General features: G+C 37.6%; 2 protein-coding genes across 2 annotated transcripts in view; one reads left to right on the top strand and one right to left on the bottom strand.

The window, feature by feature from the left end:
- Positions 1 to 14,192, bottom strand: part of LOC124716820 — a 157,108-nt gene extending 142,916 nt beyond the window's left edge. Inside the window, exons 1-4 of the mRNA XM_047243371.1 lie at positions 14,119 to 14,192; positions 11,048 to 11,193; positions 10,501 to 10,714; positions 1,894 to 2,217 (exon numbers count right to left, since the gene is read on the bottom strand). Of these exons, the coding sequence (XP_047099327.1) occupies positions 1,894 to 2,217; positions 10,501 to 10,686 (510 nt within the window). The 5' untranslated portion in view covers positions 10,687 to 10,714; positions 11,048 to 11,193; positions 14,119 to 14,192. The remainder of the gene's footprint in view (positions 1 to 1,893; positions 2,218 to 10,500; positions 10,715 to 11,047; positions 11,194 to 14,118) is intronic.
- A 19-nt stretch (positions 14,193 to 14,211) lies between these two features.
- On the top strand, positions 14,212 to 16,591 carry LOC124716922 (probable 39S ribosomal protein L49, mitochondrial). The gene is made up of 4 exons (XM_047243495.1): positions 14,212 to 14,372; positions 14,550 to 14,733; positions 15,410 to 15,537; positions 16,236 to 16,591. Exons 1-4 carry the CDS (start codon positions 14,247 to 14,249, stop codon positions 16,380 to 16,382), a joined length of 585 nt encoding a protein of 194 aa, XP_047099451.1. The 5' UTR covers positions 14,212 to 14,246; the 3' UTR covers positions 16,383 to 16,591.
- The last annotated feature ends 4,616 nt before the right edge of the window (positions 16,592 to 21,207 follow it).

Raw genomic sequence — 21,207 nt, 5'->3', positions numbered from 1 at the left:
CCTAAGCTTACACACTACTTAACCTAAATTATCCTGAACCTCCGCCAGGACCAGCCGCACAGTCCGTGACTGTAGCACCTTAGAGCGCTCGGATAACCCCACGCGGCCGCAAAACAATCACTGAAGCAATTGTGTCCATAAAATATTTAGGAGTATTTATACAGAGTGATTTAAAGTAGAACGACCACATAAATCTAATTGCAGGTAAGGCAGATGCCAGACAGATTCATTGGAAAAATCATCAGGAAATGTAGACCACCCATAAAGGAGGTAGCTCACAAAACCCTTGTTCGACTAATATTTGAATACTGTTCACCAGTTTGCAGTTTACACCAGCAAGGACTGATGGAGGAAATGGAGAAGATCTAAAGAGCAGTATAGTGCATTTCGTTACAGACACGTTAATAGGTGCAAAAGCGTAATGGAGATGATCGGACAACTTTTGTGGCACACACTATAAGAGAGGTATATGCATCACAGATTAGTTCACTATTAAAATTTCAAGGAAGTTTCTGGTTAGACTGTCAACCAATATAGTGCTTTCTCTGACATTTATCTCGTGTAAAGGCAATGAAAGTCAAATTAGGGATATTTGAGCTCACCCGAAGGCTTATCACAGCTCATTCTTCCCACAAACCATTTACAACTGGAACAGGGAAAGGGGACAGTGACAATGTTACACGAAGTACACTCTGCTATACACCACAATGTAGCTAGTGGAGTACAGATGTAGAAGAAGAGTGTGACTAAACTATTAGGGTTATGTGCACATTAATGGGGAACTTACAAAAGTATTCATTATGGATATGCACAGGTGTTGCTACAAGCCATATTGCCCTTGCGTGTAATGGCAAACTGACAACATCCCCCTTGCTGTGCTCAACTGTTAATTCCTCTGTTATTCTGATCCAAGTAAACGACAAGAGCTATTGAAAGAAGGCATTTTCTTGTGTAGGCTATTTTTAAAATTGAAATAAACAATGTGTTCTGTGTATAGAGTGAATTACTGTCTACACTTCAAGTAGTCAATAGCACGCTACGGATGGAAAAGATTTTATTCCATTTCAAAACATCAACATCATCTCCAAATCTACCAATATAATGTGTTTTCTACTTTTTCCTGAATCTGCTCACTATTACTAGCCGCAGTACTAAAGTACTGTCTCGCATGACACTGCTCTTTCTAATATGAGACCAGTCCTCTGCTAATCTACTTTCAGTTTTTCCACCTAATCTTTGATGAAGCACTCATGAGAGTTTTTGATGCTTGTTATGATGGACAGACTACGTTGTAGTTTTGGTACCTACCACCTTTATACACAATTATTGAACAGTACATGCAATGGCACCAGTAAGATACAAACAGTGAAAATATGATTTTTATGAAATGAAATTATCGAACAGCATTATTGCCAAGGAGATCCTGCCTGCACTTGTTTGACCGCTTTGACTTCAGCGACTTGGGTGTCTTTGTGATGAAGATGGAATGTAATGATTCTGATAACACAAACACCCAGTCCCAAAATCTCTGACCCGACCAAGAATCAAATCCCGGACTCCGCGATCAGAAAGCAGCAGTGACACTGACTACTAGATCGAGAGCTGCACACAAGATTTTTCAGGAAAGTTAAAGAATGCTCAAGGTTACACAGAACACACATGGAGAGGTGAGACCAGAACTTACTATCTGTAATGCTGGGGGGCAACATATTAACAGAATGAATGAAGATAGATTGCAAAACAGATAAGGTTCTATAAGCCACAAAAGGAGGAAATATTGAAAGACCTGGGGAAATATGGAAGCAGACATTTAGCCTACACCATTAAGTGGTGGCGAGGAAGAAGAAGAAGAAGAAGAAGAAGAAGAAATGTTACACACAATTTCAGACCTACCGTTATGCGTCGTTTCTTGAGACTGTATTCGAGTGGCCGTTCGCCAAATTCTATAAGTCCTTTCCCATCTCGACGCTTTCCACTACGCAGCCCTTTGGAATCAGATCGCATCCCATATGGCGATTTATAGGTAACACCATTGGTCACCAGAGAGTCGGCACGAATTCGCGTGATCTTATTGCCACCAATGCCAGATTTCTTAGCAACTACCCTGGGGTTAATCTTCGAAGAACTTGTCAGCAAATTCTTTGAATTCAATGTTCCGACCCCTGGCTCCGAAGCTGCAACAGAGGCGACAGAGTTTTTCCTCCGCCGTACAAATGCCTGAAACAAGTAAAAGCTAATTAAAAGAAGAGCATGTTCTGATTACTGCAACACAAAAATCTATTTCAAAAAACTTTGAGGGAATATAAACAATGGAAGGAAAGAAATACCAACTCACCATATAGTTGATCAAAGGGATGTCAATAATGACAGAAACGAGACTGAGAATGTTACTGATTTTTTGGATAAATCATGCTGCAGAGCTAACAGAATACATATCTGGATCCTTTCCCCCAACGCCAGCTCCACCAAATTGTGTATTGTAATACACTGTTGTATCCCAAAATCCTCCTGGTGTCAATCCTGTTAGTCCTGTCCCAAACCAACCTCTTCGCCACCCCACTTTGCTCATTCTACACTCGCACTATCCTCTCCAGTATCTGCATTTTTCTCCATTCTATCTTCCCCATTCAGACCATCCCTCAACATCATCAAGCAATACGCACAGCTCCATCTAGCCTTCCCAGAGTGACCTTACTGGTGCCACATTAACATACTGTGCACTTTCTGTTCCTCCCTCCTCGTCTTCTATCCTCCCTCCTGCTGCATGCCCTCCCCCTCCACTTGCTCGGTCCCCTCGATAAAACCCTTAAACCCAGTTAAGCTGCAGTGTCGGCGTAATGTAGCCACGCAAGTGAATACGTATTCTGTTAGCTCAGAAGGATTCATATGAAAACTCATCCTTATTCTCATTCTGGTTTGTGCACTTATTGATGACTCAATGCATCAACTACACAGTGAATTGTTACCTTTACTCCTTCCATAACACTTTTTTCTTAATCTTTTTTAAGTCATCAGTCTTAGACTGGTTTGATGTAACCTACCACCTATAATAACCAATAAAAATAAAAGACACTTAACACTCTTAAAGTGAAGAGTACATGCAAATTAATGCAAAAAATGTAAATCAATAACACGGTGACTGCATTAAAAACACATTTAAGCATGTAAGGAATCTTAAACTATAAAAACTGAGAGTGCAAAGATGTGGGAGCCAGGATTTGAGCCTCAGATTTAATAAATATGAACTAAACCAGTCTTTTTCTAGTCTTGATTTATTTGCAAATTGGCTCCCAACTTCACAGCTCTAGAATAAAATTGTGTTTCATTGACCAAAAAGCCAAATCTCCTCCAACACCAAATCCCTCAACATTTATACAAACCACCATTTTCTGATTTTCCTCTCCCACAAATTGTCCACAAACTAATCTCCTGTGCAGCACCCTACTCGCACACTCCAGCAAATACCTCTATCACATCCAAAAAACTCAGTAGCAGCTATCTTCCCTGCCCTGCTTATCACAACCCTGTACCAACCAGGCCTCTAATGCTTTAATATGTAAATTGCCAAGGCTAAGGTTTTCTCAAGTCAAGCCCTAAAATGCAGGCAGGAAAGAGATCAAGGTCTGCACTTTGAAATCTGCTTAAGTCCTCGCTTCTATTGGGATCCACAAAGTTTAGGTTCTGCAGGAGAGGAATTCAAACTGTCATCCTATACAGAGCAGAGACCTGGACTGACACAAAAGATAGGAAACTCCTGACATTTGAGAATGCTGTTCCAAGACAGATTTTTGGGCAACGATGGAGACCACTAGAGAAAAAAAACCATGAATTGCAGGAGTTGTGCAAAATGCTGGCCATTGTGGCTGTGACTAGAGAGATGAGACTGACATGGTACGGGTATATAATGCATCAAAAAGACCAGATAACAGGCAAGTCGTGGAGGGACATCAAAGGCAACAGACGGAGAGGAAGACCACTACTGAGACTGCCTGACATGCTCAGGGATGATACGAGTGTTGGGACTAGCTGGAGAAGAATACTTGGACCAAGGAAGGTAGAGGCGGCTAAGTGGTAAGGACCAAGACTAACTGTGATTTGTATGGCCAACCTAGGAAGCAACAAGAACACCCTGATATGCTTCCCACACCACCTACTAGCACCTTCCTAATCTCCTTGTCTACAACATCACACTCCCAAGGCTTCTATCGTTGAAACTGAAGTGTCCTCTGGGGCAACAACCTAACTGAAATTCATATCAGTCTGTAATTCTTACATATTACTCTACCACATCATATATTCTTAAACTACAAGATTTTGTTTATATTTGACTGAAATTTAGTCCACGTAGATGAGTTTTAAATGAATGATAAATCTATTTAAAATGTTTGATGCACTGTACCCTAATTTCGATATATTTAAGTCAGTTCCAAAGAATGCCCCAATCATTCCTGCTGTACAACAGTTTTAAATACCCACCCTCTACTAGTTACTTAATAAATCCTAGTCTTGATAAATCTTACATCGGAAGGAGAGCAACATGTTAAACTATATACTTTTACAAACAAATGTGTGTTCATTGCACTACTTTTTTCCTAGTGGTAAAATGTCATTATTTGCTCAGTTCCTTATCATCATCATTATTTCCATAACCCTCCAATATCTTAGCTGCAGTATTCTTTCCACTCTTCCTCCCAAAGCCACCTATTCTTCTCAGTTGGCTCTATCAGTTCTACATTGAAGCTGGCACAGTGCTTACCAGTGTACTGTCTTCAATCTATTGCTCTCTGACACCTACCCTTTCATCTTCGTTTCCCTTCACAAACGGAATGTTCTCCACAATCTAACCTGTATTAAGTACCAAAGAATGCGGAGCAACAATGTAGTTGTCTGTAGCCGAGTATATAGTGTACAAGTTTTTGAAGGAACACTTCTTTTTTCTTTAATTTAAATTCTTTATACATATTAACAAATGGAAATTTTAATTAATAAACACTGAATTACAATTCCCAGAGGATGGAACTAGAGATGGGGAACAGTCCCAAAGGAATGGTTCACTAAACTGAATGAAAGGACCGAGGAAAGACTTCTGAATAGCAGTCATTCCCTGTCTCTTTAGGTCAATCTTGTTCCCACTTAAATACTTTCCTTTTTTGGGTCCCCACTTGTTACTCATTCCTCATTCTTTCTTCAGTTATGGTTCCTTTTGTTCACAGTGTTCACCTGTCCTTGTTCAATTTCAAATCTTTCTCAAATTCTCTACATCTAGTCCTCTCCGTAAGCCAGTAATTTAGAACTTTATTACAATTTTCTATTAAAATTAACACAAAAGTTCCTATTCACTGAAACTTATTTTTTTTTATTAGCTAGTGTACATTTGAAAACAAACAAACAAACAAACAAACAAACAAACAAACAAACACACACACACACACACACACACACACACACAAACTGATTGGTTTGCAAGAAGGAACCCATATCCAGAAACAAATGGCTTGGATGCTGGAGAGTATGAAAGTATAAGAATGAATGGTTGTGACAGTTTGTTCCAATTTGCTTTACTGCCTAAATACTGAAGGTATGCAACCCTTTAGCATCTATGTACTTCGAATGGATGACCTGGACCTAATAACATTCCTATGCATGTGCTACCTTCCTCCACACAGCCCTTGTGTGCATCCCACTGCAGACGTTGTGTGGTCTGCCAGTGCAGTAACGTTAACATCAACACGATATGTACCAGTACAAAGTTGTGGAAATGTTTGATATGGTGTCTGCATACGGCACAGAGAACAGCAATGGGAGAGTTACTTCTACTGCAAGGTTGTATGCAGAATGTTTTCCAAACAGATGTACCCTATTTCATTTCACATTCGCTGTCACCTCAGACAAGCCGGAAAGTTGCACTTAAGTATTTTCTGCATGGGGTGTATCCGATGTACAGTAAAGTAGTAGCACTTTGTGCTGGGCACTTGCGAATACTACCCCCAGTCTACTGTTGTCCTGTGCTAGGTGTTTAAACATGATACGGGTTGTCCACACTCTTCTTGAACACTACAGTTGGAGGAGCACATGCTGACAATGTTCGAAGAAAACCCAGCCTCCAGCAGTTGGCATGTGGCATAAGCACTGCACATGGGTAAAAGTGCTGTGTGGCACGATACCCATGAACACTGGCTCCAGCCATACCATCTGCACACAGTCCAGTCATTGAGGGAGGAGGACTATCCACAAAGGGTACAGTTTGCACAGTGGTATTTACAACAATGCACAGTCCACCCACAGTTCCTGAGCTTCAAGCTATTCCCATGTGAAGGGGCATTTTAAACTTGCACAACATGTAAATTTGGGCGGATGAAAATCCGGGTGCACAAGTGATACAAAATTACCAACACAGGGTCCATATTAACATCTGGCTGGGATAATTGTTGACCATTATCATTGGGCAATATCTACTGCCAAACAGATTAACTGGACCAATCTATTTCACATTTATTAAAGCTGTTTTACCTACCCTATTGGATGTAGTGCGACTAAATGTTCGGGTGGACATGCGACTGCAACACAACCGAGCTCCAGCACCCACTGATGTGGGTGTGTGGAACCACATCCCAGCTGATTGACTGGTAGATGTGGACCAGTTCCAGGACGGCAGATCTGACATCTATGAAGAGCACGTTGCACTGCAGCCCAGTAACATCAGTGGTGCACCTTATCACTCGAGTTTATGAAGCAATTGAAATACTTCAAAGACAACAGCATGTACTAGCTCATGTGCTCAGCAATGACATAGGAGGTAAACAGCTCGCAGCTCGTTTGTAATGTAAACTGGTCAATGTACTACTTAAGTTGCATTTATTGACGTAATGTGGAATGCAAATCAACTCAGAATTCATCACTTTTTAGTGCCCAAGCTATGCGTTTCTGGATTCAGGTTCCTTCTTGAAAACTGGTCAGTGTGCCTTTCTGCACATCATAAGCGTTGTTGGCATTTTTCTGGGACATCATGTATATAATACAAGTTTTTACAGAATATAATTTTAAACTGATATTAACTGAATTTATTAAAATAGTTCTCTGTACCACTTTCACCTATCAGTTTCTAAGGTACAGTTGGTAAGCCATTGAAGGGAGTAGAAGACAGTCTTACTGCCTGAAGTCCATTCTAATCTATTTTGTCTACTCACATCGCTGGTCTTTTTAGTTTGAATTTTGGAAATTTATGCTCCTACATGAGTCTGATGTACAATGGTATGAGATATTTACGAAACAAGGGGACCTAACAGACTGCTCTGCCCTCCTCACTTACAGGATTTGAAGATCAGTGATGCCGATCAATTTCCTAAAGCAGTACAATGCAATTCTAAAAAAAATACTTTATGGATTGTTCGAATGTTTAACTGTATTAAATACTAAAGAATGTGGAGCAAGAATGTAGTTGTCTGTAGCCGAGTGTATAGTGTACAAGTTTTTGTAGGAACACTTCTTTTTTCTTTTATTTAAATTCTTTATACATCTTAACAAATGGAAATATTAATTAATAAACACTGAATTACAATTTTTAATAAAAATTGTCTTTATTCTTAATTAGTGGTTATATGACAATTAATTAAAATTTATAACACACATACAGTATAATGTAATTAGACAAGAAAGAAGAATGGTGAACAAATATAAATGAATGGATGTTCATTTAAGTGTTCCTGTCAGTAGAACTAGGAATTTCACCTCATTCAGATGCGTACTGGTCAGCCACAGTCAACTGTAATTTAACAGCTTTCTTGGTTGAATTTTCCTTTTGATACAATTTACATCAAATCTGTTAAAGTGCTGCCAAAACTATGTATGTACACTGTAGAATCGAAAGCTTAGAATGACAACTATATTTCCTGGCATACAATATTATATTTTACTAGTAATTTCAAATTCCAAAGCACATCTTGATCATCAGGCCTTCAGTCAACTACTGAAGACCTTTACTGAGATAGCATACTTTAACAGCAAATATTTTACACTCCTACTCACACTCTATGGGTCAAAGTCAACACTAATGTTTAATCGGCAAGTAAGCTAACGACAGCTCAGTACTCTACACCATTTTTAAATTGCTTTTATACTTACATAGTCCATAGCAAACTGTGCATTAACTTAAAACTAAAAAAAAAAAGTGGATATGAAAGAGATAAAGAAATGTAATGAATACCAGTTTATTTCTGATCGAAATTATACTTCTCACTAGATATTAAAGAGAGCTTCAGAACTTTGAATCAATGCATCATAAAATTACTTAAATAGGATACAAATAGAGCACCAAATATTAACTTATCATTCTCCATCGTTTTCTGTGCCACCTGCCTACTTATATCTCTGGGTGTTACTGACTAACTTTTCATCTGATTAAATTTCATTTTCACTCTTTTCTTAGTAATTTTCCAATTTATCTTATAATCTTTCAATATTATTCCAACTTCTCAAGTATTAACTGTAACTGTACCATTTAACTTTGTTATTTCCTTCCAATTTCATCCCCCTTGCCCTTTGTTGTGTTTCTGTGTGTTCTGGCTTTCAACACATCCCCTCATCTCAGGCATTTGCTCCCTCAATTATTCTTATTTGCCAATTTCTCCTCACTGTTTTCTGTCTTTTGCTACCTATCACGTATTTGTCTCATTGAGTTTTTGTTTTCTTCCCCAAAAACTCCACTACCACACAGGCTTTCAGACTTTTCAAAACTTACACAATACCTCTAATTAGCATTGCCTAGAACAACCTTTCACCATCTGCTTGCATATTTTTTCTCCCACTTTCTACCAATGCCAAACTACAAATTATGTTCGTACAATTCTTTAACTGATTAAATTCAAATACGTTGCAGAATAATACCACCTAAGGAGCTAAGTAAATATTGTAAGAGTGAGATGAAGTTCATCTTATACAGCTATCAATATTTTTCCTCAGGCAATTTGTATTGTTTCTCTCCTTCTCACTCGTCCCTTACTACATTCTTTTGACATTTAGTCTCTGCCACCCCCATGTGTTCTAAAATGGAGTTACATTAATAAAGTAAGATACAACAGTTACTCCTTAAGTAATTAAAAACATCACAGTCTAAAAAGTTTGCTAGATTATCAAGATGTTCTCCTGGGAGTCTTTTTTTTCCCCAAAAAATCAGTACCTATACATATACTGCTTGGGCACTTTTGTATCAATCATGTGTCAGTAGGTAATCTTTTGGAAAATAGTAAGAACACATTAAAAGAGGCATGCTCTTCCAGGAACTTAACAACTGAGGTTTACCTAAAAATTTATTAAATGTTATAAGAAGTATGTATGAAGAGTCATATCTACTGCAGGCAAAAATAATCAAAACAGAGAGAGTATGAACCTAGGTTTACTGAGGATGCAGTTTATCACCCATGCTTTTTAATTAAGATCTACATAAAGCAAATGTTTTTGAAAAGGATAAATGAACTAACGTCTTACTCTTTCAACTTTGAACAACCAGACTACATACTGACAATGTCATCAGCAGATCACTGAGTAAATAATTACTAACAGTGGGAATAACCTACTAAGAGCAGTATCTTAACTACAAGGGATCTGATCTTCATGCAACTTACAGACACCTGCTTTTTTTAAAAAAAAAAAAAAAAAAAAAAAAAAAAAAAAAAAAAAAAAAAAAAAAAAAAAAAAAAAAAGGCAATAGTTTTTATGGAAGAAACAAAATTAGATCCAAATGGGAAAATAGGACAGCAAGTAAATTTAAACACTTGGGATGCAATGTATCACATAAAGATGAAATTTTTTTGAGCATAAGATAGAAAAATTTTAACTTAATGGTAGTACTACATGAACCTTGCAAAGAAAAGTAAGAAAAGAGAGAATTCTGAAATTTTACGAAACACAGTCATTCCTAGTTGTAATGTACAGAAGCGAAAAAAAAAAAAAAAAAAAAAAAAAAAAAAAAAAAAAAAAAAAAAAAAAAAAAAAAAAAACCACTAAAAATCCGGAGTATGGAAATGAGACTTTTCAGGCATGTAGCAACATACATGACAGACTTCAAAAAATACTTTACAAATACAAACCGACAGGATGAAGAGACCCAAAGCCAGATGGAAGGACTTGGACTAATCTCTCTAAGTCGATGTAGTAACAGGCAAAGCCTAAAACGTGCAGGAGGAGATGGTGATGACGTAAGACGTCCAATGAAACAGAAGATTATTAGCTAAACTTTTTTTCAGTGCATAAATCTGCAATTTCTAGTAATTAACAAAATAAATGTACTTATAACTAATCAGGAACCCAGGAAAGTCTCCACAGAGCTTATTGCAAATGACAGTTTTTGAGTGAAAAAAAAAAAAAAAAAACAGATTTCTGAAACTTTTCCACTTCTTGCATTACTAGATGTGCATTTTGACTTGTTTTATATACTTAAGCTTAGCTATGTAAGATACCAAAACATAAATCTGCAAGAGTTATTCACAATAATGACATGCTTACTCCAGGTATTGGTTTCTTTGTGGCTGAAGCTACATCCTCCGATAGCTTCAGCAGGTCCTTCTTTGCATCAGCCAAACTATTAAATTTCTTAATAGTCGAAACTGTCAACGAAGCTTTGCTACTGTCAGCATCTCTACGGTTTCCCAACTGTTTGCTTGCAGCTGGCTTTTTTTCACGTGCTGCCATCTCCCCTGTCAGTCATTAGCATAGACACCTGAAACAGTGTGAACAATCTTGAGTAATCACATCAGGCACGTACAATGAAGTGAACACACATTATTCAGCTCTGAATCGACACAGTTACTCCGCAAATAAGCATCTGTTTCAATGACAGGAAAACCCTGTGTAAGTGGACCCATTATACCAAAGTTTTCTTACATAATATGAAAGCAATCTTAAACTGATGTACTGAACCTATACCTCACATGTACATGAATTATGGGTGTGTCAAGGCACTACTGAAAACATTAAAACTTATATTGCTGTGTCACACGACTGCCTTATAGCTACAGTTGGAGTACAAGATCTCTCCTGCTACACGACTCACCAAGCTGTTAAGCGACCCCTGCTCAGCTATTGTCACAAGTGTGTGAGTGAAAGCGTTGTTCTTTAAGGGGACATAGACAAGAACACTATCATTTACTAACTGTCACTGGTTCTGTTCTGCTGCAAAAGGCTGGGTAATTAAGTGACCTACAAAAAGAGAAAAACGTAATCTTTAATATTACATTAATTGATGCAATTCCTGGGAAACTGCCTGCAATGTACAAGCTCATTATTCTTCTAGAGTAATTTTAGTGAACAGCTGACAATAGTTCCAAATTATTATATCAAAATGCTTAAGAAGGGTGGAGAGTGGTAGTCTATAAGCACACGAACCATCACAACAATTAAGAAAGCTAGTAGAATGAATTTTGTTATAGTTTGGGGTCAAGGCACAAAACTAAACAGTTACAAAGATCATGTACGGAACTGATGGAGAATATTAAGTGGGAGCACCTCAATATAAATACTCTTACACAACACTAGTTTTGAATTCTGGTTTTCTAAAGAACCAAATGTCAGTACTTGGGGAACAACGTTGCTTGTATACACATTATCTTAACTGTTGTATAGGAAGCTCTGAAGATAACAATCATTACTAGGACAAGGAAAAAATAATTCTTTGTCAACAAGAAAGAACACTTATGTTGCTTTTATCATATAAGTTACACTGAACACATAATATACTCATTTCAAGAAAGAAGGGAAGCTTTTGGATTTTACAAGATCAGAATATGTAAACCAAGATGACAGCCTAACGTTTTTGTCAAATATTCATACAGAATGCATCATGTGTTTTAGGAGCACACATCACTCCTGCGGTAAGCATATGTAGTACACAAATGAAGACTACATCCACCATGCTGAACATGTGATCGTATTTACATAATAGCTACAGTTATTAAGCCAGGTTTGATAAAAGAGCATTTTCATGGAAATAAATTTTTTTTCTGTGGTTTTATTATTCCACAATTTCAATAGTTGTATTAAAAGGAACACATTTTTGAATAAACTGATTCCCTCTTTAACACAAATGAAACATTGATTTAATAATAACAAGGGTGAGGATTTTTGAGCTAGCACAGTCTCAAATATTAAAGGGGAGATAATATGCGCAAACTGACCGATGAACCAAAGAATTCAAGTTCCAACTTGGAGTTGTACGGGAATATTTGAGAAGAGGTTCACTGCTTTGAGCCATTAACATTTCTGCACAGGAGTTTACATAAAATATAAAATATCTGTAACATACGAAACAAAAAGAGTCTGCATGATAGGATGGAAGCATAGATTAATTCCTAATACATAGAAAGAACATCTATAATTTATGTTTGGCAGTACTGAATCATAATTAATCATAATGGGAGCTACATGACAGTAAATAGTGCAAGGGCAACCTCTTATCATAAAACAAAAAATTCCAGAAAGATCCTTTTGACAGCATCTGCGAAAAAATTCTGAAGTTAAAGGCTTCATTTAACTGAATTCTTGGTGGCGTCCATACATAATAATGGTAGATTATACATTACCTGATACATTTCAATGACACTGCACTACTCTCATATGTTGTTAGAGTTCACAACAAGTTTCAGAGTCTAGAAAGGGCTCCAAACATGGCTGAGTGTTTTTAAACTACCATATGTGTTTTCAACTTTTTAATTTATTATTATCAATATGGATGTGCACAGTTCCCCTTTTGGTTTTGCTTTCTCACTATATAATGTTTGTCAAAGAGGTCTGTCTATATATGCACAACATAGCAGCATATTGGCTGGCCTACAAAATATGAAAAAGAAAAATCTGATACCTGGAAATACTTTGAATATTAAAAGCTTAAAAGTAATATTACAACTAAGTCTGAAAAAAAGTTTAGCCAATTCAGGATTTTAAATGAAGCTCAACTAGAAAAAAAGTTGCAGGGTTTCTGTCAAACTGCAGAAAAACCAAGCTACAAAACTGCAGAAAATGCAACTACCACTACTATAATATTGCATGCATACAATTAATCGCCAAAACACAGTATCAGTGCAAGAATAAATAGGTTAGATGACATTCTCAGGTCCAATGACGAGAAAAATAAAAATATCTACAGTTTTAACTAAGCAGCTGTTTCTCACACAGCGAAAATTCCGAAACGCCAAACTTCAGAAGAAATAGGACACCGAGCAAGCGAGATGACAAGATTTACAATAATTTACAATAATTTGCAATTACTGTACAGGGCACTTTTAGAAAAGCATAATTTTTATGGGAAGAATAGAGTTTCGTTTAGCCACGACATTAAACAGAAGGAGACAAATTATGTGACGGAAGAAAGATATGATAAGTCTGTAAATTATATTCTAAAAAAATGTAAAAAAACATTATACCCGCGCGAAGAACAGCCAGAGGGATTTCCTACTGTTTCATTCGACGGTTTTATAAATTTTCTGTATTATCAATTTTAAAAAAAATGGTCGTCGATACATACTACAGTTTATTGTCAAGCCACTAATTTTCCGCGTTACAACTACGAAAGTGCTAAATATGCATGCAGGGCAATTCGTCAAGCAACTAATCGTTAATAATGTACAACTTTTTAATTTAGTTTTATTGTTTCATAGTGATCCAAGCTTTACTCCCGCAGCACAAGTAGTCAATGACAAAGACACCTTAAAGGGTAAGGCAACACAAAAACTTTACTAATTGACAAACAAAACACGAACGCAAAGTCCCGAATTTCACTAATTTTTGAAGTATGTTTTCGTGCATTTCACTGCTGCGAAGTCTCAAATTGTTCATTTCAGTAGAATGTACATACCTCTTTTTGCATTCGAAACATTAAAATTCAAGTGCCTATTTCATATACTTCACGAAAAAACGTTTTGAAATATAGGCATAGGGAACACACACCGCTATCACCTTCCCTGTTTCATGTTATTTAGCGCCACCTATGCGAAGAAAATCACGTAGCTTGCGAGAGACATATATTATCAGGAATTTCACTGTACTACATAAAGTTACACACTCTGTCGGATGATTATAATCCGCATGCTAGACTAAAGTTCACAATAAACACAAAAATCAATGTATTACTTGAGATTTAGGGGATTTAAACGAAACATTAGCGCGTACGATGCTGCACTGTGCACTTGCGCCCTACATCCATGTTGGACTAAAGCAAAAAGAATGACGACGCTAAGCGTAACACCCCTAACACGAATATGGCAGCCCTCAGAGTGGGTATTAGGAGCTGTACTACGCTATTTACGCCAAACTCGTGTTTGTGCGGGCATTATGGTCTTTACCGAGATGTCAGTCGCCTTAAAACGTCACCCTCCCTTCGCATGGTAATACATTACTTTCTTTCCGAAGTCTTTATGTTTTAAATACAATAATATTGCTATATTTACATATGAATTGCAGATTGATCACCGATACAACTGTCATAAATATGTTAAGACATCTCAGATTTAACTTGGATTAACGCAGAGGCATGTTTTGTGAAAAAAAATCTTATTTCGTAGGTCCTATTTAGAAATTCCTCGTATAGATCTAGTTCCGAGGAAGGCCCCAAGGAATTGTATACGGGCTTTGAAATCTCCAGCTCACCCGAGGAATGGCAATGGGTAGAAAGACTTTTGGGGCCAAAAGTTGTACCGCAGCCAAAGCCGAAGGCAGATTATCCATCTGGCTGGAAACCACCTTCAGGTAAATTTTAATACAGAGCCGAGCAAGGAACTGTGACATACGTATTTTAGGAATGATAATAGAAAGCGTACGGCAAATGTGATCAAGTGACTGTTTGACGCGAAGAAATGTTATATTGTAACAGTGTCATAACCATTTTTCGAAAACTGCTTTTGTACAAAGCCCCATGATTACTATAAAATACAAAGCGAGCTCAATCTGTGTGATCTGTGTATGCTACTTGACAGCAAAAGCAGGCTTCTTATTCTGTGTCATTGATTCAGTTGAGGATCGGATTTGACTGAAATGTGAAAGCTATCAGCTGTCAGTAACGTTCGTGTACTTCGTTATAACGCTGCAGCAATGTTCTGTGTATCGCATATAATTATTTAAGTTTCTGCTAGGTAGTTAGAAATGTAAATATTTACTTTTGCTTGCACAAAGACAACAAACGAGAAATATGTGCATTTTTACATTTTTTGTCACTGTCCAGTCAGAAGAGTATCAGTAGTTTAGTTTTCGTCAACAGAGATGCAGTAATGCACCAGATGGTTGTAGCAGTGACATAGGCCCCTAACTGTTTTGTAACAGAATGATGTACATATGTTGTCAGATGAACTCTGAATTATAAACAATTTTTGTCATTTGTAGTATACATTGAACATTGTTAGTTGGTCTAATATGACTTTTTGTTTAGATGCTGCTTTATCACTACCATATTTTGTAAAACGGAATAAGAACTACATGCTGCCAGTGTATCTGAATATTCAGTTCAGAGGACAGCGGCGTATAACTGTAGTTCGCAATATCCAAGGCGACATATGGGTATGTATCTGTTGTATTTTATTCACTGACAAGTATAAATATTTTTAATTGTTTTACATCTGACATAAGTCATTGTTGTACTTCGTACCATAACAAAAGTGCAGTAGTATTTTATGTAAAATTCAGTTCTTCCGTTAATAACATTTGTATTACATTCCTGTACTGTGTAAAAAGAGTTTGTGGGTGAAAGTAGCAGCCAGAGGGAATTTTCTGTCCACGTACCTACTGTGTCACAAACAGGATTGCTCTTTGTTCTAGAAGCGAAAATTTTTAATCGCAATCCACTGTTTTTTTGTCAAAGGCAAACTTAGTTCACATAGGATACATGCTGTTTAAAGTCATAGATCTGTTGAATAACCAATGGCATGATTTTGTATGTCTTTCTTGTGTTTACATTACAAGAAATATTTTGATGTGTAATGCAATTTTTTTTTAAACTAATATTTGGTGCAAGAGCTGTTAAAATACAGCAGGAACTGTAGACACACACATAAAAAAAGTTCTTTTTTAATCTCTCTTTTTTTATAAAACCTATTTTATTATTTAGTTTGGTGGTTTGAGGAAAGAACAAAAAAGCATTATTTCATTGCATACATCTTTTATTAATAATTGCTTTATGCCTTTGATTAGTTACGTTATTAATATTGCATAGGAACAACATTAATTTTATGTTCATGAATGTTTATATCCTGTTTCAGCTGATGGAACGTGAATTGAGAGAGCATCTGGAATCTGTTGTAAAGAAACCTGTTATTACAATGGTCCATGAGGTCTGCTGCTTAATAAAAATCAAAGGAGATGTTTATTTACCTGTGGAGCAGTGGCTTTATCAAAAGGGCTTCTAGTGTGTAGTGCAACTAGAAAACAACATGGTTCAAGTAATTTTGTACATTTAATTTCATCCATGCATGAATAACATTGGAAGGGTGATTTTAATTATGAGTTCAGTATACATTGTGGACTGAAGTTTGCAGTACATCATGCATAAATTCAAACCCAGAAATCTAGACATTTGTGTCCTGTCATAATTCCATGAGGCAAATTTGTAAATAAAGATGGAGGTATATAATCTAAGCTACTAGTAAAGTAATTCAGATTAAAATGATTTAACAAACTGTTTTTGTGCTCAATAGTTTTTGACACACAGTTTTTGGGTATAATGAAAAAAAATCAGTTTTTGAATTGTAAATGAGATATTACTATGTAACTTTTTGAAAACTATTACGCAATTGATGTTTAGCAGGTAGAAACAATCCTAAATAGGAGTAAAATGTGACTTTAATTTGTAATAAATGTCTGATGTTGTGATATTTGATAATAAATATTCTTGTTTGTATAAAAGCAGATCGTAATCTTTAAAGGTCATGACATACTGTTTTATAGGATAATGAGGAACAGAAAGACAGAGGGGGGTGGGAGAGAGAGAGAGAGAGAGAGAGAGAGAGAGAGAGAGAGAGAGAGAGAGAGAGAGAGAGAGAGGGGGGGGGGGGGCAAACTGCTCAGTAAGTGTGGACATCTATTTAGGTCTGTATGTCTTTGTTAATGTTTTCCCCATGTGTAGTAAACTGCTACCATCTGCAGGAGAATTAGTGAAAGTGAAAAGAATATCCCTGGCAGTGGCAGTACGCTTGGTGCAGCTTCTTTGCACCTCTACCACAATCACTCACGTAAAACGATTTGGTATATATTTCCATGACAACACATCAGTGTTGCGATCTCTCTGTAGGCAGCTATTGTTTTTGTTTGCACTTTACAGTGGAAAGCTCGCAACAGTGCTGCCGGCTATTGGGATTGTCTTTCACCGACTGGGCTATGGTATGTGTTAACTCATTTGCTTGCTATGTAGTTAACACCAAAACTGCATTCATTAATATGCGCGGAAAGTTGTGGGGAGAAAAAGTCTTCTGTCATCAGTAAACTGAGGATACTTTGGTATTGATTTGCAGCTGCTCTTAAAGTCATTCTCTGAGCTTTTATCCATTAGCAACATGGTGTAGCTTTCTTGGAGATCCAAGAAGTTCATAAGTAACACGGGATAAATCACTTCTATTCATTCTTATTCCAACTAGCAGTGGGACACCAGTGCGAGTAGAGAAATAAGGTGAAAGATTGGCCAACTACAGACTTACAATGTAAGCTTCTTGGCCTTTCTTTTTCTCTCTTTCCAGAAACTCTTCATTCTTTCATTTCTTTTGTTTCTGTCCTCCTTGGAAACATAATATATGGATCTCTTGTATAGCAATTTCTCTTTAAACAATTTTATGCTGTTGATTTTGTTTCTGAATTCTTCCTTGTTTTGGAATATCTAGTGCAAGGGTAGTCAATCTTTTTTTACCTACTGCCCACTTTCGTATCTCCGCTAGTAGTGAAATTTTCTAATCGTCCATTGGTTCCACAGAAATGGTGACTGATAGGATAGATAAATAACTTTATAAAATTCGTAAAGCAGAGTTACAGCAAATGATAGCATAAAATAATAATTACTTACTAAAATCTTTGTAGAAATCTTTTGAAAGCGGAATTCTCACCAGAAGGTCACTGGGACCAGGTTGACTACCACTGACCTATTGCGATATTGTGCATTCTACCCACTTAGAGGTGGATTTAATGCTATGATGTAACTGAAGATTTTATTATTATTATTTTTTAATTGCACAGTTGATTTTTGTCTATTCTTTTTTGATGTTGGCAAAATTTCACCTGTTTCCACATTGGTCCATGATCTTTTCAGTGTACTTACAGAGCTCCTTGTTTTCCCTATTTTTTCAAGTCCCATCAGTAATCTTAAGAGTCCGGGATCCATTTATGTTCTTGAGAATCTTCCTTTCCCTCTTTTGAAATTCTTTCAGCAGTCCCTTTTTATTTACCTTGTATGATATCGCTCGTGTGTCATCCCTGTCCTGTGTTAGTTTGTAAGCAAGGTCTAAATTTCTCTCTGTAACTTTGACTGCTTCTTTATCTAGTCCACTGAGTTAGACCCATTCTTCGAAGTATTTATATGTCCTGTTTATCTTCCCATATTTTACCTCCAAGTATTTCCTGTGATTTCATGCAAGACCTCCAGCATTTGTGTGCATCCTTCCAGTTTCCAGCTAAAAGCTAAATGTCTTAATTCCAAAGGTGTATCTCACTCGTTCCTTCCAACTTTAGAGCTTCTTTCCAGGTGTTCATTGTTGTGAACTGTTGTGTTATATATTAATAATTCTATGTTCACATTCTATTATGAACACCACCTTGTACACTACTTGATTAAGTGATACTTTAAATTTCAGAGTGGAGCTTAATTTCTGCCAGTAACTCTTCCCTAACTTTGCAGAAGCTCTCTAGCATGTAGCTGCAGTGGCAAATACAGAAAGAAGATTATCACAGAGAAATTGCTTCTGGCCTAGGGAATTATTTTCAGAATGTGCCTTTCACCCTGCATTGAAGTGCACACTGTTTTGAAACTTCTCGATTTAATGAGAGATTTATTCTGGAAACAATTCCCTAGGGACTGACTCCGTAGCTGAGTAGTTAGTGCCACTGTCTTCAGTGTGGAAGGACTCTAATTCGATTACTGATATCACCTTGGATTTTTCTGAGGTAGGGATGTCCACACAGTCTTGGAGGCCAGATGAGGAGCTCCTCGAGTAAAGGAGCGGTGGCTTCATCACGAATCATCTACTGGTAATAGTGACTAGAGGGATTTGTCCAGCACATCACTTCAATGTGTCTCGGAGTTTGAGACTTAAGTTAAGATTCCACATAAACCCTTGTCACTGTTCTCAAAACAAGTGCGATTTGAGTCTAGAATAATTTGTACTAAGTCCTTCACAGGACATTTGATATTGTTCAGTAGTACATTTTTTTATAGGATTGAAAACTGTCCATGCGATATGGTAGACTTAGCAGCAGCATAGGCTGAGTACTGGAAGTGATTGAGGCTTGTGAGGGTGTACATGTTTATCACAATCCACAATTTATTAACAGCAGAATCACCAAGAGAATTCCAGACAAATGATAAAATTTATTAAAATGTGCACAGTAATGGTAGAACCTCAACAGACAATCTTTAAATAACAGACAATGAATACAGCAAATCTTTTAATCAGAGAAAACCCTGTGCCTAAGATACAAGAACAGCATCTAAAGACTTGCTAAATGAAAGCAAAATACAACTAACAGAGTTCAGTGCCTACGATAGGTCCACCTTCAGCACAGGTAACACTATAAATTCCGGAGAGGAGGCAATGAGCTCTCACATCTTGTTCAGTCACATCCCAGATGATATCAGTTGGGTACAGAGCTGGGGGGCCAGCACATCAATTTGAATTTGCCACTCTATTCCTTGAAGCACTCCATCACAGTTCTGGCTTTATGGCATGGTGCATTATCTTGCTGAAAAATGCTACTGCTGTTGGGAAATCTGATCGCGGTGTGTGTGATCTGCAACCAGTGTTAAGATACCCCTTAGCTGTTGTGGTGCCTTGCATGAGCTCCACTGGACCCATGAATGTCCATGCGAATGTCCCCCATAGCATAAGGAGCATAATGCCAGGTTGTGTTCATTCCACGGTATAGGTGTCAAGGAGCTGTTCCCCTGAAAGATGGATTCACACCCTCCCACTGGTATGATGAAGAAGTAATTTTTGGGAATTAGACTTATACACGATTTAATCAAACTTTAACTTACGCTAAGGAAAAAAACACACACACACACACACACACACACACACACACACACACACACACACACACAGAAGCGCGCGCGTGAGGGTTGACTCGATCCTCCGAGGGGGGGGGGGCAAGCTGCGTGAACCATGACAAGGTGCCTCAGACTGCGCGGATATGAAGTCGTTGGGATTCATCAGACCATGCAATACTTCGCCACTGCGTCAACATCCAGAGCCGATGGTCACATGCCCATTTCAGTTGTATTTCGTGATGTTATGGTGTTAGCATTGGCACATGCACGGGTCATTGGCTGTGGAGGCCCATCATTAGGAGTGTTTGGTGCACTGTGTGTTAACATACACCAGCATTAAAGTCTGATGTCACTTCCACCACAGTTCGCTGCCTGTTCCGTTTTACCGATCTGTCCAACCTATTGTATCGGACGTCTGTAATGTGGGGTGGTCGCCCATCCCCATGACGTCTGGACGTGCTTTCACTTTGATGTCACCATGGGTTGAAGACACTCACCACAGCTCTCCTCAAACACCCAACAAGTTGTACAGTTTCCTAAATGATCATTCCTGTGTCTGACTAGCAGTCATTCCTCACTAGGTGATGCTGATTTGTGTGTGTGTGTGTGTGTGTGTGTGTGTGTGTGTGTGTGTGTGTGTGTGTGTGTGTGTGTGTGTGATGTGCAAACTCCTGTGGGAATCCATGTGAACTGCCAGCAGGAGAAGAATAGACATGGATGCTGCTTGTATACAACAAGATAGGAATTGATATGATATGAAGTGGCTCAGGATAGCCAAGGCAGTCAAGATGACAATGCACGTTAAGGAGGAAATCCGGGTTTGAATCGCAATCTGGGACAAATTTTCACCTGTCTTCTTCGTAAATACAGGATCAACAATGATATCAAAATGGTTGAATTAATTTACACTATGTCCTAGACAAAAGAAATCTAGCTGTAGTACAATGTGCTCAAAACTCTCCAGAGACAAAATGGAATAATAAAAT

This window comes from Schistocerca piceifrons, chromosome 9 (genome assembly GCF_021461385.2).
Source record: "Schistocerca piceifrons isolate TAMUIC-IGC-003096 chromosome 9, iqSchPice1.1, whole genome shotgun sequence".
Taxonomy (NCBI): domain Eukaryota; kingdom Metazoa; phylum Arthropoda; class Insecta; order Orthoptera; family Acrididae; genus Schistocerca; species Schistocerca piceifrons.
The sequence above is the reverse complement of the archived record's forward strand: the minus strand, read 5'-3'. Positions and strand labels throughout refer to the sequence as shown.